The sequence below is a fragment of the Crinia signifera genome, chromosome 8 (genome assembly GCF_055691185.1).
Source record: "Crinia signifera chromosome 8, ASM5569118v1, whole genome shotgun sequence".
NCBI classification, from domain to species: Eukaryota; Metazoa; Chordata; class Amphibia; order Anura; family Myobatrachidae; genus Crinia; species Crinia signifera.
The window spans coordinates 7,746,698-7,770,454 of NC_139224.1; the positions used below are offsets into that span (position 1 = coordinate 7,746,698).

A 23,757-nucleotide genomic window follows, 5' to 3' on the forward strand; every position below is an offset into this window, starting at 1 on the left:
TTCCTCCCCTCTATAGATGCTGCAAGCACCCCTTCCTCCCCTCTATAGATGCTGCAAGCACCCCTTCCTCCCTCTATAGATGCTGCAAGCACCCCTTCCTCCCTCTATAGATGCTGCAAGCACCCCTTCCTCCCCTCTATAGATAATACAAGCACCCCTTCCTCCCCTCTATAGATGCTGCAGGCACCCCTTCCTCCCCTCTATAGATGCTGCAGGCACCCCTTCCTCCCCTCTATAGAATAGATGCTGCAGGCACCCCTTCCTCCCCTCTATAGATGCTGCAGGCACCCCTTCCTCCCCTCTATAGATGTTGCAAGCACCCCTTCCTCCCCCCCCTATAGATGCTGCAAGCACCCCTTCCTCCCTCTATAGATGCTGCAAGCACCCCTTCCTCCCTCTATAGATGCTGCAAGCACCCCTTCCTCCCCTCTATAGATAATACAAGCACCCCTTCCTCCCCTCTATAGATGCTGCAGGCACCCCTTCCTCCCCTCTATAGATGCTGCAGGCACCCCTTCCTCCCCTCTATAGATGTTGCAAGCACCCCTTCCTCCCCTCTATAGATGCTGCAAGCACCCCTTCCTCCCTCTATAGATGCTGCAAGCACCCCTTCCTCCCCTCTATAGATGCTGCAAGCACCCCTTCCTCCCCTCTATAGATGCTGCAGGCACCCCTTCCTCCCCTCTATAGATGCTGCAAGCACCCCTTCCTCCCTCTATAGATGCTGCAAGCACCCCTTCCTCCCTCTATAGATGCTGCAAGCACCCCTTCCTCCCTCTATAGATGCTGCAAGCACCCCTTCCTCCCCCCTATAGATGCTGCAAGCACCCCTTCCTCCCCTCTATAGATGCTGCAAGCACCCCTTCCTCCCTCTATAGATGCTGCAAGCACCCCTTCCTCCCCTCTATAGATGCTGCAAGCACCCCTTCCTCCCCTCTATAGATGCTGCAGGCACCCCTTCCTCCCCTCTATAGATGCTGCAAGCACCCCTTCCTCCCCTCTATAGATGCCGCAAGCACCCCTTCCTCCCCTCTATAGATGCTGCAAGCACCCCTTCCTCCCTCTATAGATGCTGCAAGCACCCCTTCCTCCCTCTATAGATGCTGCAAGCACCCCTTCCTCCCTCTATAGATGCTGCAGGCACCCCTTCCTCCCCTCTATAGATGCTACAAGCACCCCTTCCTCCCCTCTATAGATGCTGCAAGCACCCCTTCCTCCCTCTATAGATGCTGCAAGCACCCCTTCCTCCCTCTATAGATGCTGCAAGCACCCCTTCCTCCCCCCTATAGATGCTGCAAGCACCCCTTCCTCCCCTCTATAGATGCTGAAAGCACCCCTTCCTCCCCTCTATAGATGCTGCAGGCACCCCTTCCTCCCCTCTATAGATGCTGCAGGCACCCCTTCCTCCCCTCTATAGATGCTGCAAGCACCCCTTCCTCCCCTCTATAGATGCTGCAAGCACCCCTTCCTCCCCTCTATAGATGCTGCAGGCACCCCTTCCTCCCCTCTATAGATGCTGCAAGCACCCCTTCCTCCCCTCTATAGATGCTGCAAGCACCCCTTCCTCCCCTCTATAGATGCTGCAAGCACCCCTTCCTCCCCTCTATAGATGCTGCAAGCACCCCTTCCTCCCCTCTATAGATGCTGCAAGCACCCCTTCCTCCCCTCTATAGATGCTGCAAGCACCCCTTCCTCCCCTCTATAGATGCTGCAAGCACCCCTTCCTCCCTCTATAGATGCTGCAAGCACCCCTTCCTCCCTCTATAGATGCTGCAAGCACCCCTTCCTCCCCTCTATAGATACTGCAAGCACCCCTTCCTCCCCTCTATAGATAATACAAGCACCCCTCCCTCCCCTCTATAGATACTGCAAGCACCCCTTCCTCCCCTCTATAGATAATACAAGCACCCCTTCCTCCCCTCTATAGATACTGCAGGCACCCCTTCCTCTCCTCTATAGATGCTGCAAGCACCACTTCCTCCCCCCCCCACTATAGATGCTGCAAGCACCCCTTCCTCCCCTCTATAGATGCTGCAAGCACCCCTTCCTCCCTCTATAGATAATACAAGCACACCTGCTTCCTCCCTTCTATAGATGCTGCAAGCACCCCTTCCTCCCCTCTATAGATGCCGCAAGCACCCCTTCCTCCCCTCTATAGATACTGCAGGCACCCCTTCCTCCCCTCTATAGATGCTGCAAGCACCCCTTCCTCCCCTCTATAGATGCTGCAAGCACCCCTTCCTCCCCTCTATAGATGCTGCAAGCACCCCTTCCTCCCTCTATAGATACTGCAAGCACCCCTTCCTCCCCTCTATAGATAATACAAGCACCCCTTCCTCCCCTCTATAGATAATACAAGCACCCCTTCCTCCCCTCTATAGATAATACAAGCAAGCACCCCTTCCTCCCCTCTATAGATAATACAAGCAAGCCCCCCCCTCCAAAAAAAAAAAAAATATCTGTAGTAGTTAATCATATTCACATGACAAAGGCTGAGGGGACAGAGAGAGAGAGAGAGAAGGGAGTGATTGAGACAGTAGGGGTGCTAGAGAGATGGGAATGAGAAAGAAAGAAAGAAAGAAAGAAAGAAAGAAAGAAAGAAAGAAAGAAAGAAAGAAAGAAAGAAAGAAAGAAAGAGAAAGAAAGAAAGAAAGACTCAGTGAATACAGAGACAACAAGGATAAGAGAATGAAGAGACAGACGGAGAGGGATAGGAGAATGAAGAGACAGACAGGGATAAGAGAATAAAGAGACAGAGAAAGGGATAAGAGAATGAAGAGACAGACAGGGATAAGACAGTAATAAGACAGACAGTGTGAGGGCAGAGGATGAAGCACACAGTGTGACGGACTGGGAGCTGAGAGTTACTCCCCGGGAGGAGTGGAGTAGGGAGCAGTGGGAGGGTCCGGGCACAGTGAGGAGGGGGCAGTGGAGACAGCAGCACCAGTTTGGTGATAGACAGTGCACTGTGTGATACCTATCCTGGCCGGGGAGAGTGTGAGAGAGGGCACCAGGCAGCCAGCTGATGCCATGCATCAGGGTTCTGTGAAGAGGAGCTGAGCACTCGCTGCCCCCTATGACCAGCCATGCCCCCGGCTCCCGGGACTGCACTCTGCCAGCTGCTGCTGCTCCTCTCCGCGGCTTCTGGGCTGAGGCTGCTCAACAGGTTCCAGTCCGGGCAGCCCACTAACAACTTCGCCCTGGACGCTGCCGGCCAGCGGGTATACCTGGCGGCGGTGAACCGGCTGTACCAGCTGCGGGCAGGAGACCTGAGCCTGGAGCAGGAGGAAGTGACCGGCCCGGTGCCAGACTCCCCGCTGTGCCATGCCCCGCAGATCCCGGAGTCCTCCTGCGAGTTCCCCCGGGCACCGACCCCCAACTACAACAAGATCCTGGAGCTGGACTCGGAGCAAGGGTTTCTGTTGGCCTGCGGATCCGTCTACCAGGGGCTGTGCGAGCTCCGCGCCCCGCGGAATGTCTCGCTCCGCGCCGTGCCCTTCCCCCCGCACAACGTGGTACCTAGCATGCTGAACATCGCTGCCAACCACCCCAACGCCTCCACCGTGGGGCTGCTGGTCAGGGGCCAGCAGGGGGACACCCGGCTCCTGGTGGGGGCCACATACACCGGCTACGGCAGCCAGTTCTTCACCTGGAACCAGAGTGTGGCCGACCACCGCTTTGAGAACAGCCCGGAGATTTCTCTCCGCGCCCTGAACGCCAGCCACCCCTCCCGGCTCTTCACCTTTGACATAAGCCCCTCGGAGGACAACATCTTCAAGGTGAAGCAGAGTTACAAGAGCCTGCAGCGCCTGGTGTTCGTGCGGGCGTTTCAGCAGGGCGGCTTCGGCTATTTGGCAATGAACACGGAGCCCGCCCCCACGGGGAAGGATAGCCGACCCAGCAGCGTCCTCGCTCGCTTCTGCCTGCGACCGAATCCACGGGAGGAGGTTCGCAAGATCACAGAGTCTTACATCCAACTGAGACTAAGCTGCGAGGGTCCGGTGGGCACGCTCTATGGGCGCCTGCTGTCTGTCTACGCGGAGCCTGGGAGAATCTTCGGGGTGTTTGAGGGCCAGCGGGAGGCTGCGCTCTGTGCCTTTGGGCTGCAGGATGTGGGCAGAGAGATCCGCGGGGCCCGGAGAGGCTGCTTTGAGAGCCAGGAGCATGGAAAGGTGTCTGTGCTGGACGGTGTGGTGCAGGGGACAGGGCCCAGCTGTGAACCAAAGGCCAACGCCAAGAGCTTCAAGGTGAGTCAATAAGTCTACAGTCATTGCAAGGTTTTTAAGGTTGCCTATGGAGATCTACAAACAACCCCCCCCCCCCCCCCATTTCACAATGTAACTCTAGTTTTATATATTATTTATAGAGGGGGTATAGGGTCTTCCTAGGAAAAGGTAAGTAATATTGGCACACGGTTGGCATGAATAATACTGCTCTGTTGGGTTTTGCATTTGGTGGTACTTTAGGTACTTGTGTGGGTGCAATCCTGTATCATTTGTAGAACTCACTCTGTGAATGGAGCGTTGTGGTATGTTCCCATTAGGAGAACGTCCAATGATTTGGAAGTTTGTTGAGTGATGTTTTGGGGTTGGCATAATGGTGCTTGAAGCAGGGGCAACTCCACCATTAGGCAACTGCCTAGGGGCTCCAGGGTCTGGGGGGCACCCCTGAGTCTATCATAGAATGAGGGATAACTCTGAGAAAGGCGTCCTTGTTGAACTAAATACAAATGGTAGGTACTGAATGTGTAAGACAACACCTGGACCGTTCAACCGGAGGTCCTGGAACGTTGGTGGTGGGAGTGGTAAGTTTTGCCTAGGGTGCCATAAAACCTACCAGCTACCATCTGCCCTGAGAAGACGTCTTGTAGGTGTGAAGGCCATGAGGTTATCAGTAAAAAGTAATTAAATAAAAGTAGGGATATTTTGTTGGATAAGATAGGGATCAGTCATGGGGTGTTGATGTTAGAATTGTCAGATGCTTCCCATTACCTGTTATTAAGGTGCATTAGAGGGGTCACCCCTGTATGTGCTGGTAGACCACCTGTAGAGGTGTCACCCCTGTTTTGTAGGTCATCCGCAATGCTGGGTACCTATAATGGGTATGGATCATTAGGTCACCAGCATGTTGATTGACAGTCATTAGGTCGACACCATTAGGTCGACATGCAGGAAGCTCGACATAAGTCTAGGTCGACATGGGTTAGGTCTACAGGGTCATTGGGTCGACATTGGGTTTTCACGTGTTTCGGGCACACTATTTTATTCTCCCACCATGCCCTAGTGGATGGTAGGGCATGAAATACCACCTGTCGGCACATGTCGGCTCAAAAAAATGTGAAAAACCCCACCTAGACTCATGTCGACCTTTCTGCATGTCGACCTAAATGCCGACCAACATGATGGTGACCCAATGACTGTTTCCCCCTATAATGAGCTGTGATAATGACCAGTCTTACATTGTTGGGAGTCTCGGGGTCCCACATGCTGCACAGTGAATGGCTGTGATATTTTTGGGAAATAAGGTTCCTGTTATATTTTACTAAAAGCCTATAACTGCGATTGAAGTACGGGGGCAGTACGGATGGTGTAATGGTTAGCATTACTGCCTCACTGTGCAGAGTTTGTATATCCTCCCCGTGCTTGCGTGGGTTTCCTCCGGGTACTCCGGTTTCCTCCCACAATCCAAAAATATACTGGTAGGTTAATTGGCTCCCAACAAAATTAACCCTATAATGTCTGTGTGTGCGTGTACATGTGGTAGGGAATATAGATTGTAAGCTCCACTGGGGCAGGGACTGAGTTTTTCTAATGCAGCTAATTCAAGGGAATGGCTTATGTATTTGGAACTATTAGTCCAGGTGACCCTCCCATACCTACACACATACACACGCACGCACACACATGTGCACACAAACGCACAAACATCATCCAATTTTACTTACCAATATGTAGATATCCAACTAGCAAATATACAGCATTTTGCCAACATACAGTATGGTGCTATTGTGATTCTCCTATTGGGGGCTTATTTATTAACAAATGATATAACCGTGGGGGGTAAAACTCTCCGCGTACGATAAACAGTGCTCCAAAAAATGACAGTATGGGGCTGATTGGCTGCAGCAACATCTATCATACACAATACGCTTTATCACTCACAATTAATTTAATCACTCGTTGATATATAGGTTCCTAACTTCCCCAACAGAATAGCTAACGTAAGTAACGGGCAACCAAAAAAACAAAACAAAAAACTATTAATTCCCCCCCCCTGACAGCATTTCGGAGTTCCCTGCTCCCTCATTGGCTGCTGGAGTTCAATAGATCAGTTACAACCAGCGCTAACGCTCTGTTGCGGCCACAAGGCTTTCTCATTCCACGCTCATTAGAAGCCATTATACGTGGTGGCTGCATACCGTCATCGTGGTCACGACTGAAAACCACCGGCTTAGCAACAACTTCAGCGTTTGCTTATTTTTTTCCACCAGCAGCATCTGAAACGTTCATAAAACGCATTTGCAAAGGATTATGGGAACCCGGCATGCAAGCTATAGGGACCCCAGTTGTGGGTCTCGTTCTGCCGGTCAGGATGGTAAAGATGAATTAATTGGAATGGGATGGTATAAACGCTTTAATTGCTTGTGCAAGTAGAAAGGCAACAAAAGTGTCAGCTTCTATAGGCCCAGGACACTTCCTGCCATCGGGGTGATCTCTGGGAGACCTGGGCGACAGTGAGGTGTAAAGGCCAACACCAGCTGGCAAGTGGCAAAAGCACCACACCACAAAACAACATGCAAAGTGCCAGTCAGGGGTGGAAGATCTGTGCGTGTGACAAAGTGACACCGCCAGTGAGGGGGGAAGTCGTGGACAGTCCTATGGGTTACATCTGTATGTGCTGTAGGGTCAGAGTGTATGTCACCAAAACAGCGACAGCTGCCATGTTGTGCTCGGGGCTATTCAGACGGGATGGTACGCACAGACTGCACACACTGGGAAATAAGTCCCTGGCGAGCAGCTTGTGAATGGATTTCCAGCAATTCCCAGGCCTGCACGGGGTGACATTTTACTCTGGTGGAGTGGTGTACACCTGATTGCTGGGCTTTGCAATGTAGCAGCCCGCAGTCAGCTCTGAATCAGGCCCTTCTGGGACAGTGACATCAATCTGCGGCTGTACAGGTCGCAGTGCTGCAAATTTTGTCCCAATGTTGTTTATATGTTGAAAGACCAGCCGGTGACATCACTGAGGCACACAGTGCCTCTAACCTCACTTTCTACTAGTCAAGAATAGAACGTATTCTCAACAATGGACGGTGTAATGGTTAGCGTTACTGCCTCACAGCACTGAGCCCCAGTGTTTGTATATTCTTCCTGTGCTTGCGTGGGTTTCCTCTGGGTATTCCGGTTTCCTCTTACAATCCTAAAATATACTTGTAGGTATATTGGCTCCCAACAAAATTAACCCTAGAATGTCAGTGTAAGCGTGTACATGTGGTAGGGAATATAGATTGTAAGCTCCACTGGGGCAGGGACTGATGTGAATGTTCAACTGTTCTCTGCACAGTGCTGCGGAATATGTGTGCGCTATATAAGTAACTGGTAATATTCTCTGTACAGCGCTGCGGAATATGTGTGCGCTATATAAGTAACTGGTAATATTCTCTGTACAGCGCTGCGGAATATGTGTGCGCTATATAAGTAACTGGTAATAATAGTCTCTGTACAGCACTGCGGAATATGTGTGCTCTATATAATAACTGGTAATAGTCTCTGTACAGCGCTGCGGAATATGTGTGCGCTATATAAATAACTGGTAATATTCTCTGTACAGCGCTGCGGAATATGTGTGCGCTATATAATAACTGGTAATAATATTCTCTGTACAGCGTTGCGGAATATGTGTGCGCTATATAATAACTGGTAATAATAGTCTCTGTACAGCGCTGCGGAATATGTGTGCGCTATATAATAACTGGTGATAATATTCTCTGTACAGCTCTGTGGAATATGTGTGCGCTATATAATAACTGGTAATAATATTCTCTGTACAGCGTTGCGGAATATGTGTGCGCTATATAATAACTGGTAATAATAGTCTCTGTACAGCGCTGCGGAATATGTGTGCGCTATATAATAACTGGTAATATTCTCTGTACAGCGCTGCGGAATATGTGTGCGCTATATAATAACTGGTAATAGTCTCTGTACAGCGCTGCGGAATATGTGTGCGCTATATAATAACTGGTAATAGTCTCTGTACAGCGCTGCGGAATATGTGTGCGCTATATAAATAACTGGTAATATTCTCTGTACAGCGCTGCGGAATATGTGTGCACTATATAATAACTGGTAATAGTCTCTGTACAGCGCTGCGGAATATGTGTGCGCTATATAATAACTGGTAATAGTCTCTGTACAGCGCTGCGGAATATGTGTGTGCTATATAAATAACTGGTAATAATAGTCTCTGTACAGCGCTGCAGAATATGTGTGCGCTATATAATAACTGGTAATAATATTCCCTGTACAGCGCTGCGGAATATGTGTGTGCTATATAATAACTGGTAATAATAGTCTCTGTACAGCGCTGCGGAATATGTGTGCGCTATATAATAACTGGTAATAATAGTCTCTGTACAGCGCTGCGGAATATGTGTGCGCTATATAAATAACTGATAATCTTCTCTGTACAGCGCTGCGGAATATGTGTGCTCTATTAATAACTGATAATAAACAAATGCTATGGCTGCATCCATTGTGCAAAGGATATGGGTGGACTTTAAATTGTCCCTAGTTTCAGTGGAAAGTTCAGGGAACACAGCAAGGATGTGGCACCTCTGTCACCCTAATCTCCGCTCTGCAATGGAGGCTGGGCCGAGACCTCTTTATCAGCGCAGCTTACAAGGTGAGTCCTCTGGGAACAATGGACTTTATCGCTGTGTTTACCCACAGAGGTGTTTATGGGTGCCCACCTGTACTCAGTAACACAAAGTGGTATCAGAAAGATAAGGCACCACAGGTGTTGCGGACTCATTACATCACAATGAACAGGAGGCTACAGGGGGCTATAGAAAGTGTTACACAATTAACCATTGCTTGTAAAAAGGGTCCTATTCAGCTGACCAAAACCCATGATTGTTATAACATGATAGCGCCAGCATACTCCGTGGTGCTTTCAATCAGCTTGCGCCAGACCTGCCCAGTCTCCTAGCAGCAGCCGGGGTATGTATAAACTCCTAGCAGCGAAAGCCTCTATATAGCAGTTGTTGCATCTTATAAAACCCATTGGGCAGTGGGGTGATTCAGGTTGGTTTGCAATAGCAAACTCCTTCTTTAATGGACTAAAAAACAAACATGCTGCACTGCAGATGGGGCGGATGTAACATGTGAAGAGAGAGCTACTTTTGGACACACCCCACCCAAAAGTAACTCTCCATCAACCCCTTGAGTGGTGGGTTTTTCTGGGGCAGGACAAACCACAGGAAGCCCCCCCCCCACCTCCGCTCCGGCATTTGTATGCTGCTGCCCCAGCCGCCAGTCACAGTCAGCATTGACCACAGACGGCAGGCTCGGGGATGTTCCCGGCTGCTCGTTAGGACTCAGGCGCCTGAACTCCTGAGTCCCCACAAGCCGCCCCGAACATCCCCGAGCCTGCCACCTACGTCACTTCTGTAAATGGCGATTGGCGGCTGGCAGCAGGGGAGCTCTGGCGTACGATCGCCGGAGGGGGTGGGGGGGCCTAGAGGTGGTGAACCAGTGGCGCTCCGCTGGAGGCACCACTGGCGTGCACCTACTACATAGTGGTATGCCCGGACAGGCCGCTGCAGCTGAGCCCGGAAAATGTCCGAGCACACAACTCAAGTGGTTAAAGAAGGAGTTTACCTTTGCAACCCAACCTGAATCACCCCAGTGTATCTATGTATGGTGATACATGACACGGCCGTACCGCCATATTCCTGTTGTTTTATAGCCGGTTGCGGATTTGAAGGTTTCAGACGAGTGAATTCCCGGCTCCGCTTTTAGCCAATAAAAGGATCTCTGGGAGGGAGATAAAGGTTCTAGATGGGGAGTGAGTTTGTTTTCCCACGTCCTCTGTCCCCAGCGCACTAATGAGTCACAGACGCTCCAGTGCCGCTGTAAGCTCACAGCTGCTGGATTTCCCACGTCCCCCTCTGTGCAGAGATCAGCGAGAGCTAAGGAACCTTGCGCAGCCCAACTTCTCAGCGCGCCGAGGACGTACGTGCTGCCAGGAGCCCCCCGGCCGCTGGCGTAGGGTTACTTCAGCTGTAATATTAATTGCAGTTACGTATATAGCGCACACATATTCCGCAGCATTTACAGGAAGTAGACCAAGGCCTGATTTGCTGACGGACGCAATGCCGATGTTTACGTATTTAAGCAATTTTTGTAATAATTTTTTTTTATTGCACAGCACATGCGGCAAGTTTGATTAACGACCGAAATTACACTGAGGATTTAGACGCAGAATGTTGGAGTCCGATAATCGATGGCGCAACTGATGAAGCATCTTTGATTTGGGTGGCAGGGTTGCCTACTTTCAAAGTTTCTCTCCTGGGGAGAAGCACGGAGAGGAGACTGTCAGCAGCACTTTGGGGGCGGGGCCTGATGTAGACGTCATCAAGCCCCGCCTACAGTACTGCATATCCGGCGATTTGCAGGTTATTGAGGGGGCGGGGTTAAAATAACGCTATTTGCATATTTAGGTAATTTAATGCTTGGGAAAGGCGGGGGGGGGGGATGTCCTGCAGAATCCGGGAGAATTGCCCACCTTTCTGGGGGGCCGGGAAGGGAACTCTTGGCCGCATATCCATGCTAAAACCAGTTCAATGAAATCTGGGCCTGATTCATATGTGTGCGCGAATACCACCACAGCAGCGACAGTACGCAGCGGCATTGCGAACATATTTGTATTGAAAATCCCAGTGACTTTTTTTATTTCGAGGGCATGAACGGCAGCTCAGCTGAAAACATGGGAAAAAATTCTGTTTATTCAAACTTGATAGATTCAATGAAAAAAAAGTTCGAAATTTTGATGTGCCTCTAGTACAAATAGACAATAAGGAAAGGAGACACGGAAAGGGTAATGTATACCCTGGAGAATCACTAGTTCCTAGACGCCATTTCTTACTTAGCAGTTACGAGCTGATTGGCTGGTACGTTATCTCTGTCAACTTTATCTGTTTCCTAGACTTAGAAAATAGACCCTTTATGCAAATTTATGCTAATGTCGCAGTAATTGGAATTCATACAGACGAGCCCACCGGCTTCAGCTCTAATCCACCGCTTCACGTGAAACGTTGCACCATTTATTGCATATCCGTCACGCCAACGAACGTTTCACTAGCCCCATGCTGGCACAGATTGTCCATCTGAAAACGGTCACCAAAATCATTTTGACATACGATAATCTTCGGGACGGGTGCACAATGCGACGCCGACATATGCACAGTACAAAAACCATCTAACAGCATCCATATTTGACCAAGTTTGGATTCAGGCCCTCAAAGATGTGCCGCCATGAATTTGTCTGCGCACGTCTCCATAAAGTACCATGGCTCAACATTACCAATTCTCAATATTACTGGCCCCAGAAGACAGCTCTCATCCGTTACTGGGAACTCAGTTGCCCCCTTTTTGTCTCATCTCCCCTCTTAGGGAACGCCTCTAAAGAGTAGAGGTATGCAGGAAATTTGGGGTAGCGGGCTACAGTCGTCCATCTTAATATCAGCATTCGGCAGCGCTGAAAGGGGAACGTCTGGGAGCAATTTATAAAAATGGTTATTTTGAGCACAGCGGAGATTCCCAGATCTTTGTCAGATGTGTTTGTAGCACAATGTTGAGGCTCCTACAAGATGTTCTAGATGTTACCGACAAACGTTTCACCAACATTTATTGTCCTGTTCAGGCTCCCAGTGACTCATAGTCATGTTGGAGATTTCTGAGCCCAAACAGTCGGTGGTGAGGATTCAGTGGAAATTGTAAATTAATCTTCCTGATCTGTGGGTTATGAAAACAGACCCTTACTTGCATTTCTCTGAGGAATCTGGGGGAGCAGCAGCCTGTCAGGAGATTTTGGATTCATTTCCAGACTCCTGCACTTTATATTAACTCTTTGCCAACTGCGCCGGACGTTTCCAAATGGTTCATTCCAAATGAAACATAAACATCGCTACAGTAAGAATGAAAACAAATGAAAAGGTGTGAACCTGCGTGTTTGTGGGTATTGTGCAAACGGCATAGGAAATAGTTACACAAAGGTAAAACAAAGTGGCAACTATGTGCCTAATTCAGACAAGGCTGCAATATTTGCATATGGACAAAACCATGCTGCACTGCAGATGAGGCAGATGTAACTTAACAGGTGCAGATAGAGTTAGATTTGGGTGGGGTGTGTTCAAACTGAAATCTAAATTGCAGTGTAAGAATAAAGCAGCCAGTATTTGCCCTGCACAGAAACAAAATAACTCACCCAAATGTAATTCTCTCTGCACCTGTTACCTCTGCCCCACTTGCAGTGCAGCATGGTTTTCTCCATTGAAGGAGTTTGCTTTTGCAAACCAACCTGAATCACCCGCACAAACCCTGTCTGATGATGTATAGACTTTGCTTCGGAGCACTGAAGGAAGTGATGCATTAGTATCAGGCATGTTCTCATGGTGAAATATGCCATTTAAAGGGTCATTGGTCTCTCACTAGTGGTAATAAATGCCCATTATGTGTCATGGTCCATTTCTGGCAATAATAGAGCTTATTTCCTGGCCTCACACATGTTTCTCCATAGGCATATTTGTGGCTTAGTGGTGTTTGCACATAACCGCTGGTAGACTCAGCACCCGATGTCCCCTGAGGAATGGTCCCGGTCTGTCCCAGCGCAATGGCTGGGATGACAGGCCTCTCCCAGCATGCACCGGGTAACCACAGCGCTCCCTGTCTCTGCGTAATGCGCCCGGTCTGTGTAAACACTGGATTGTGTCATTTTCACAGAGTTTGAACCTTAGTCAGAATAATAAAAAAAAACAAAGACTAATTTTCCCAAATATGAAGGACATTCCCTGGGGGCTGCATAGAGAACATACGATCCTTGAATGATTTGCTGATGCTATTACAGCACACTTATATCAGTCAACGTCAGATTCATATCTCCATAGGATGTGTGTTGAGAGCAGGGCATGTTTGTACAGATTGCTGCAAGCAACTCGTGGCCAACAGGGAGATCTGGGAATAAGGCGATACGTTAGGGGGGGGCTTATTTGATAACACGACGCTACAGTACATGGTCAAGATAACCGCTCTACATTCAGGTCAACATACACTATGTCGACACCAGAAGGTCAGAGTTTTACGCTCAGTCTGCCGACACATTCATTAAGTCGACAATAAAATGCAGACATTTGTTTAGGTCAAGATGGTTAAACACATTCAAAATGGTGACATTAAAAATGTCAACACCAAAAATGTTTTGTTGTTGATGGTTAGGGTTTCGATTTAAATTTAAGGTTAGGCTAAAATAAGCAAAAACAAAAAAAAAAAATATGTTCACATTCTGGTGTCGGCAAGTTTAATGTTAACATATTGAACATGTTGATCTTTTAAACATGCCGACATTAATGCATTTCGACCTTCAAAATATTGACCAAACATAACACATCCTGTGTGATCACTTTCATGTACTGTACTGTGTGAGAGAAACCTCATCTTCATTCTGATTGGTCGCTATAGGTAACAGCACAAATAGCACCATTATGTGTCTGTGTAAGGGGCGATTCGTGGAGGTGATTCAGGCTGGCTCGTAAACAACAAATTTAGCTGATTACGGAGCGCCAAAACGCCACTTACGTACGGGAGAAATTACTTTTATCTAGGCCGGAGATGGTCGAACAGGGGGCGGGGGCACAGACCCGAAGCATCGGCCTCACAGCGATCCACCCTGAATCACCCCCAGTGTGTGGTATAGAGCCAGTCCATTCTATGGAGGCGGAGAAAGTAGAACATTGCGATGGCCATTGTTGAAACTTGATTATTACCAGCGACAGCTGTGCGTCTTGGCCTCATAGATCTCTTTATTTATATTTCCCTTTCTCTCGTCAAAGTGTGTGGCCCCCAAATATGTTTTCGTTCTATTTTAGTCTTGATGATTGAGACTCAGTAACACGTGGCGGGGACTTGTGTTATTGTGTTGGGACACAACAAGAGCATGTGACATGTATTGTGTAGCTGCACACGCCTGTTATGTGTGGTGTATTAATAAACGTCATCGTTAGCATGTTCTGTAGATCCAGTCCTGTAATGACTTAAACGTTGCTTATTTGTTTTAAATATAAATGTTAATCATGTCGTCAAATTGAAGCATTAAGCCCCATACACACTGGGCGATTTTGTTGATGAACGATATCGGTAACGAGTCGACTCTCCTTGAACTCCCAAGTGAATGATATAGCTCATATACACGCTGAACGATATCGAATAACGATATCGTTCAGTAAAATCATTGGGTCCCCTCTCTGTACATGCAGTTGTTAACGATATAGTCACAATTGAGCTGCATGTAGAGAGGGCGAAATACATCATTAACGACTCCCGTTAACGATATTGAGCATACACACTGGAAGATATAACAAATTACATCGCTCAGGAGGGTCAAACTCAATGATATTGTTTGGAGATTCAAATCACAGAGAATATTATTAACTCATTAACGCATCATACTGTACCTACTGACATTTATTTTATCGGAAATAATTATTGTCGACCTTCATCCATGTCGACCTAGAACCATGTCGACATTGTTGCCTGTCGACCCAACGGTGTCGACCTAATGACTGTCGACGTAAGTCGGGTCGACGATACGACCGTATCCCGTGCTGAAACTGAAATCTAAATTGCAGTGTAAAAATAATGCAGCCAGTATTTACCCTGCACAGAAACAAAATAACTCACCCAAATCTAACTCTCTCTGCACATGTTACATCTGCCCCACCTGCAGTGCACATGGTTTTGCCCATTTTCCGAACAAATTTGTATTGAGCTCAGATCTGAATAAGGGCCATTGTACGGACACAGCGCACTCCCGTGCATCTTCAGCAACATCCTCCGTCGTCTGTATATGCAGGACGACAGAGGATATCGCTAGCGAGAGCCATGCTGCGGAATGCTTATTTACAACGTGTGGCGCTGTGGAACCCTTGTGGCACCATAAAATACTATGATAATGAAGAATAATTAATGAACTTTTTATTACCAATGATATTGGCAGAGAAAGTAACATTACAGGAGTTCTCATAACTCTAGTACCAGATTTGCCCCAAATAGTTTTCCGTGACTTTAAATGATTATTACAGCCACATAACATCAATTATCAGAATTTTGTTATAATTAATATGAAACCTCTTCTAGCAGGACAGCGAGGGTGCCGGGCGCTGTTCTGGGGCGTGAGGAATTACAGCAATAGATATCGCTGTAATCTCCTCTCGCCATCTGTGTGTAGCTATCTGACAGGTCCAGGTGAGATAATTGTGGGTATTTTCCTGTGGCCAAGTTACATGATTCTGCCCATTGACTGTGTGCAGATGTGGCTTACAGTTCCTGTGTTGTCACTTCACATCCCAGATAACATCACTGAGATTGCTATGGAGCCTTGTTTTCTGGCTGTAACAGTAAATCTGAGCAGTCTGCCAGGAGTGTGCGGTGAAACAGAGGGTACTGGTGTAATAGCACGGCGCCCGGCTACACTACGTTTTCTGCGTAGGGTAAGTTACGCTGTCAGCGTGGCCCAACGGCTGCCTAGCGTAGTTAGTGTAATGACTCCGCGGCAGCCCGGCTCTGTCCCCACCGTCCATGGCTCTGTCCATGGCAAGCCTAGTGGGCGCCTCTCACACAGCGCCGGTAACCACCAGATCCCCTGCACTGGCGGACGCCGGCGGAGAGGGGATCATGCGGGTGCTGGCAGAGAGGTGCTCCATCTTTCTCCTACGTCTCAGTAATTATCGGAGGCATTTGCCAGCGCTCCATGTTATATACTGGCAAATTCCTCCTTTTCAAACCCCCACTATCCACGCCAGCCCGAAGCCTGGCGAGCGGACGCATAACCGACCTGTTCATACCCCCACTATCCACGCCAGCCCGAAGCGTGGCGAGCGGACGCATAACCGACCTGTTCATACCCCCACTATCCACATTGGCGTGGAGTTCATTTATAAAGTGTGGTGAGCGCAGTGAGCCACCCAGCCCGAAGCATGGGGAGCGGACGCGGAATACATGTAAAGTAATCCGCGTCCCCAGAGTAATGTATTCCAGCACACGGTACACAGAGCACACTGCATACAGTACACTGAGCACACTGCACACAGTACACAGAGCACACTGCATACAGTACACAGAGCACACTGCATACAGTAAACAGAGCACACTGCACACAGTACACAGAGCACACTGCACACAGTACACAGAGCACACTGCACACAGTACACAGAGCACACTGCACACAGTACACAGAGCACACTGTACACAGAGCACACTGCAGACATGGGACGTATTTATAAATCGGATTCAGTATTGAATCCCGGCGGTCGGGATCCCGGCGTTCAGAATCCCGACGCCGGAATCCCGACAGCCGAAATGCCGACAAGGGGGGGACGTGGATCGCCCCCCCTTGCGGGCTCGCTGCGCTTGCCACGCAGCGGGCCCGGTGCCTCGCTACGCTCGGCACACTAATTTATTCTCCCTCCAGGGGTGTCGTGGACACCCACGGAGGGAGAATGTGTCGGCATTTCAGCGGTCGGGATTCCGGCGTCGGAATTCTGAACGCCGGGATCCCGACCGCCGGGATTGTAACTGCATCCCTATAAATCCATTCTATCTATTTAAAACTCATTGCATATGACAGATGAGGCTCAAGGTGCCCATACGTGCGTTTTGCACTAAATCGCATCGGATCGCACGTTTTGCATGCGATTTGCGTGCGATACGATCCGCGGGGAGTACAAAAAAATATATGTAACTATTATCATCTTCTAGAAGGTGTGGTGTAATAAGCACAATCTGATTGGTGGCTCTGACCAACATCTCCACTTCTGAAACCTCGCTCTTTAGTGACTACACCCCATACAGACCTGTAGGAAATGTATGGCTGCAGATCTCTGCTGAGTTCCCCCAGCTGAAGTCATTATCTACCCCACCCAAAGCCCAGCGCCCTGATCTCCAGCATGACCGCAGTCCGGGCCTTACCTCATGTAGTAAGCTGCCGGCTCCAGTGTGCCAAATGTCTGCGCTCAGTGTTCTCCTTTATTCCTCAGATACAGAGAAAAAGGGACAATTGTTGTTTGGTTGATCTATTGTGTTCAGTTGTGCACTGCATTGTGTACTACATTGTGTAGTGTATCGTGTACTGCATTGTGCACTACATTGTGTAGTGTATCTAGTGCATTGTGTACTGCATTCTGTAGTGCATTGTGTACTACATACTGCATTCTGTAGTGCATTGTGTACTACATTGTGTAGTGTATTGTGTAGTGTATCGTGTAGTGCATCGTGTACTACATTGTGTACCGCCACCCATCAGGCTATCTGATTCCCTTACCTCCTTCAAGCGCTCCCTCAAAACCCACTTTTTTCGACTAGCCTATCCCTCCTCCTAACCTCTTTTGATCCTCCTATCCTGCCTCCGTTCCCCTCCATTCCTACTTATCCTGTTGTATTTCGTTCGTCCACCCACCTATTTTTAGTATGTTAACTCTTATGAGCAGGGCCCTCCTTCCTCACGTACTCACCCTACCTCATTACCTCACCTGTCCTGTTCTTCCCTTCCTCTACTTCATCTTCGGTCTCCTTGACTATTTTGACACCTACTTCAGAACTGATGCTGATTTTAGTTCTACCAGCTATACCCCTATTTATACTGTATCTTTCTACACACCCTGTACGTTACCTTGTAATTTGTTTTTTTTTTTTGTTTGCTATGTACGGCGCTGCGGACACTTTGTGGCGCCTTATAAATAAACGTACTACTACTACTACTGCATTCTGTAGTGTATTGTGTAGTACATCGTGTACTGCATTGTGTAGTGTATCATGTAGTGCATTGTGTAGTGTATCGTGTAGTGCATTGTGTAGTGTATCGTGTAGTGCATCGTGTACTACATTGGGTAGTGCATCGTGTAGTGCATCGTGTACTGCATTGTGTACTGTATTGTGTGGTGCATTGTGTAGTGTATTGTGTAGTGCATCGTGTACTGCATTGTGTACTGCATTGTGTAGTGTATTGTGTAGTGCATCGTGTACTGCATTGTGTAGTGTATTGTCTAGTGCATCGTGTACTGTATTGTGTAGTGCATTGTGTACTACATTGTGTACTGCATTGTGTAGTGTATTGTGTAGTGCATTGTGTAGTGTATCGTGTACTGCATTCTGTAGTGTATTGTGTAGTGCATCGTGTACTGCATTCTGTAATGCATTGTGTAGTGTATTGTGTTGGGGCAGCCACTAGTGTATTGTGTACTGCATTGTGTAGTGCATTGTGTACTACATTGTGTAGTGTATTGTGTAGTGCATCGTGTACTACATTATGTACTGCATTGTGTACTGCATTGTGTAGTGTATTGTGTACTACATTCTGTAGTGTATTGTGTAGTGCATCGTGTACTACATTATGTACTGCATTGTGTAGTGTATTGTGTTGGGGCAGCCACTAGTGTATTGTGTAATATAGGATTGTGCACATAACATTCAGCGCACCTCACGCAGTACAATGACTGTATACAATGTGTAGTGTATTGTGTACTGCATTGTATTGTGTAGTGTATAACATTCAGCGCACCTCACTCAGTACAATGATTGTATACAATGTGTAGTGTATTGTGTAGTGTAGTGCATTGTGTAGTGTATAACATTCAGCGCACCTCACACAGTACAATGACTGTATACAATGTGTAGTGTATTGTGTACTGCATTGTGTAGTGTATAACATTCAGCGCACCTCACACAGTACAATGACTGTATACAATGTGTAGTGTATTGTGTAGTGTATAACATGCAGCGCACCTCACACAGTACAATGACTGTATACAATGTGTAGTGCATTGTGTAGTGTATAACATTCAGCGCACCTCACACAGTACAATGACTGTATACAATGTGTAGTGCATTGTGTAGTGTATAACATGCAGCGCACCTCACACAGTACAATGACTGTATACAATGTGTAGTGTATAACATTCAGCGCACCTCACACAGTACAATGACTGTATACAATGTGTAGTGTATTGTGTACTGCATTGTGTAGTGCATTGTGTAGTGTATAACATTCAGCGCACCTCACACAGCACAATGACTGTATACAATGTGTAGTGTATTGTGTAGTGTATAACATGCAGCGCACCTCACACAGTACAATGACTGTATACAATGTGTAGTGCATTGTGTAGTGTATTGTGTAGTGTATAACATTCAGCGCACCTCACACAGCACAATGACTGTATACAATGTGTAGTGCATTGTGTAGTGTATAACATGCAGCGCACCTCACACAGTTCAATGACTGTATACAATGTGTAGTGCATTGTGTAGTGTATAACATTCAGCTCACCTCACACAGCACAATGACTGTATACAATGTGTAGTGCATTGTGTAGTGTATAACATGCAGCGCACCTCACACAGTACAATGACTGTATACAATGTGTAGTGCATTGTGTAGTGTATAACATGCAGCGCACCTCACACAGTACAATGACTGTATACAATGTGTAGTGCATTGTGTAGTGTATAACATTCAGCGCACCTCACACAGCACAATGACTGTATACAATGTGTAGTGCATTGTGTAGTGTATAACATGCAGCGCACCTCACACAGTTCAATGACTGTATACAATGTGTAGTGCATTGTGTAGTGTATTGTGTAGTGTATAACATTCAGCGCATCTCACACAGCACAATGACTGTATACAATGTGTAGTGCATTGTGTAGTGTATAACATGCAGCGCACCTCACACAGTTCAATGACTGTATACAATGTGTAGTGCATTGTGTAGTGTATTGTGTAGTGTATAACATTCAGCTCACCTCACACAGCACAATGACTGTATACAATGTGTTGTGTATTGTGTAGTGTATAACATGCAGCGCACCTCACACAGCACAATGACTGTATACAATGTGTAGTGCATCATGTAGTGCATTGTGTAGTGTATAACATGCAGCGCACCTCACAATGACTGTATACAATGTGTAGTGCATTGTGTAGTGCATTCAGCGCACCTTACACCGTACAATGACTGTATACAATGTGTACAGCAGCAGCTTTGCGTCATACACTGATTGCGGTTTGTTACTCCAGTTATTTGGGAGGGGTCGGAGCTGCCATTGGCTGATCGAGTTCACGGTCCCTGGGTTTACAGTCACAAGATTGACCACTAATTTTCAACAGCGGCTAGGTCGACACCTGGAAATGGTCGACATTCCATAGGTCGGCATTGACAGGTCGACACAAGCTTAGTATTGACATGGTCGACACTGAAAAGGTCAACATGCATTTTAAGCATTTTTGGTGTAGATCAGCTTAGTTCATATTATCCAGGTGGACACAGAGGGCCAGATGTGATACAATGGAGAGTGATAAACAGCCAGCCAATCAGCTCCTACCTGTCAGGTCACAGGCTGTGTCTGACAAATGTCAGGCAGGAGCTGATTGGCTGGCTGTTTATCACTCTCCATCACTTTTGAAGCTTAGTGCATCTGGCCCGGAGTGAGAATAGTATGTCGACAGTGACAAAAAATTAGAAAAACTGGTGTCGACCTTTTGAGTTCTGACCATGTCCACCTTAAGCTTGTGTCGCCCGTCTGCCAGTTTCAACCTATGCTATGTTGACCATTTTCAGGTGTCGACCTAGTCGCATTGACTGTCAATGTACTATACCGTATAGGGATGGCCATCGACTATCGATGATTCAAAATCATCGATGGTTCATGGCCGATGTCGAATACTTTTGCCATCGATGGGGGAGAACCAGATGGTTTCCCTCCATCGATGGAACAGCAAAACTATGCTGTTCCAAAGTGCCAGGTTCACAGAGCATAGCTCCGCCCCCCGACAAGCCATGTTTTGATTGGCCCACAGGCCAATCAATCAAACACAATGGATGACCAGCGATATGTAAAAATAATCGATGGTCATCCATTGCATAGTTTAGCACTATCGATGGCCAGTTGCAGAAATGCCATCGATGGCAATGGCAACGATGGCCATCCCTAATACCATACCCGTCTGATCACTGCCGGGATACATCTACCCCTGTATATTTCAGGTATATTCCAGGTGTTAAGGATAACGCCATCCGCCCCCATTTCAGGGGTCAGCACTCCACCTCTGGGACAGCCTGATCTGCGGTACACACCGGTACACACACCTTCGCTGTGTGCATTTCCCTGGGGACAGACACTGCCGTGTATCATATAGAGACGTGGGGGTCGGTTCTCCAGAAATCCAAATCCACCTGAATTGTGTGACTGATCCAAATCGAGTCCCGAATCTGGTCTTCGGCAGTTCAGAATTAGGATTTGGGTTTTGGAGTAGAAAAATGATGTGATTTTAGCTGTTTTCATCCATTTGTATCAATTATCTTGTTAATTGAACCAAAATGCCTGAGGGAGCCTCTGCCAAAACCAGAACATACTGAATTATAATCACACCGAAAGCACGACGCTGAGGTCTGATTCGCTTAGAGACTTAGGGGGTCATTCTGCGAATGCTCGGGTGATTTCCTCCCCGACATTCGCAGTGTGTGCGTTCGGGGGCGGCTTCTAAAGGACACACGAAGCTGCAAATTTCACAGCCTTGCAGGTCAACCAGAATGACCTCTGTACTAAGCCTTGGAGAGTGATGAAGTTGAGAGAGATATAGTACCAATCAGCTCCCAACTGCCACATTACACACGGTGTTTAAAGAATGACAGTTGGGAGCTGGTTGTTTGGTACTTTATCTCTCTGCTTTATCAGTTTCACAGACTTAGTAAATCTGCCCCCGGGGGAGATGCCTCAAAGCTTGGAAAGAGATAGAGCAATAACCGATACGCTCCTAACTGTCATTTTCTGATCACAGCCTCGAACGTGACAGTTATGAGACGATTGGTTACTCCTTTGTCTCTCTCTGCTTTATCTCTGACCAACTTTGATCCATCTTCCCCAGGATGTGACTGGTCAAATCCCTTTTCCTAGTAGGGCACTCCTTTTCATTTGTCAACCTTTTCTAAGTCGATCTTTTGCTTGTGTCAAACTTTTGCCACTGTCGACATTTGGTGCCAAGCTATTGGCTGTCTACCTAGATATTGTCTGTAAATGAATCCGTCAGATGTCTGCCCCCTCCCCTGGCTGTGAGGGTACAGAGATGAGCGCGATAAGACGCTGCGCTGGATCTCCATCACCTGCCTGTCACACCATTCCTGCTGCCACTATGTACATACAAATGTCGGCGTATCCCGGCCTGTCAGCACCTCCTAATCCCACTCCCAGTGCTTTGAAAACAGAAGTGGGGAGCGCAGTAGTGGGATCAGGGCGATGATTGCTTCTCTTAGCATCGGGATCGGATTCGGAAGGCCGTCCCCTGACAGTCCCATGTGAGCAGGACATGACAAGGGCAGCGGTAGTGTCAGGTTCCCATGATTGGGGTACAGGCGGCTGCCATCCCAGCAGGGAAGTCTGATAATACATATTGCAGCAGGGCGCTCCGACCTCCAGGTCTGTCTGTTGTTACCCGGTTTGTTCTATCACTGTCTACTATTGTAGAGCGCAACGGAATCTGCTGCTACAGATGGAGCGCCTCTCAGCCAGCGCGGGGCTCGCCAAAATGTCCCCACTGGCGAGATGGGGCTCCATCTGACTGGGACGCGTGTCCCAGTTTCTGGGGGGCTGGGGACGCGATCCCTGCACGTCTCCGCTTCAGGGAGACTGTCAGGATTAGGGGGGGGGAGCGGGGAACTGGGGGCGAGCGGCGGGGACCGGCGACGAGGAGCTCCCTTGAAAGGGGAAGTGCGCATCCCCTTCTGGCGGTTGAGTATCCAAAAACCAGACCCCGCTGGATGGAGTGCGCTCAGGATCACATCTGCTGCTGACTAATAGGGTGCGCTGGTACCTGTGTATTAGTGACTGGAAGGAGGGGAGAGGTCAGTGCGTCCTGGTGTCTGTGTATTAGGAGGAGGGGAGAGGTCAGTGTGTCCTGATGTCTGTGTATTAGGAGGAGGGGAGAGGTCAGTGTGTCCTGGTGTCTGTGTATTAGGAGGAGGGGAGAGGTCAGCGTGTCCTGATGTCTGTGTATTAGGAGGAGGGGAGAGGTCAATGTGTCCTGGTGTCTGTGTATTAGGAGGTGGGAAGAGGTCAGTGTGCCCTGATGTCTGTGTATTAGGAGGAGGGGAGAGGTCAATGTGTCCTGGTGTCTGTGTATTAGGAGGAGGGCAGAGGTCAGTGTATCCCCTGGTGTCTGTGTATTAGGAGGAGGGGAGAGGCCAGTGTCCCCTGATGTCTGTATATTAGAAGGAGGGGAGAGGTCAGTGTGTCCCCTGGTGTCTGTGTATTAGGAGGAGGGGAGAGGTCAGTGTGTCCCCTGGTGTCTGTGTATTAGGAGGAGGGGAGAGGTCAGCGTGTCCTGGTGTCTGTGTATTAGGAGGAGGGGAGAGGTCAGCGTGCCCTGATGTCTGTGTATTAGGAGGAGGGGAGAGGTCAGCGTGCCCTGATGTCTGTGTATTAGGAG

At 48.2% G+C, this 23,757-nt stretch overlaps 1 protein-coding gene across 1 annotated transcript in view; it reads left to right on the plus strand.

The window, feature by feature from the left end:
- Window positions 1-2,921: 2,921 nt before the first annotated feature.
- PLXND1 (plexin D1) overlaps window positions 2,922-23,757 on the plus strand; it is a 108,425-nt gene continuing 87,589 nt past the window's right edge. Inside the window, exon 1 of the mRNA XM_083155676.1 lies at window positions 2,922-4,247. Within this exon, the coding sequence (XP_083011802.1) occupies window positions 3,087-4,247 (1,161 nt within the window). The 5' untranslated portion in view covers window positions 2,922-3,086. The remainder of the gene's footprint in view (window positions 4,248-23,757) is intronic.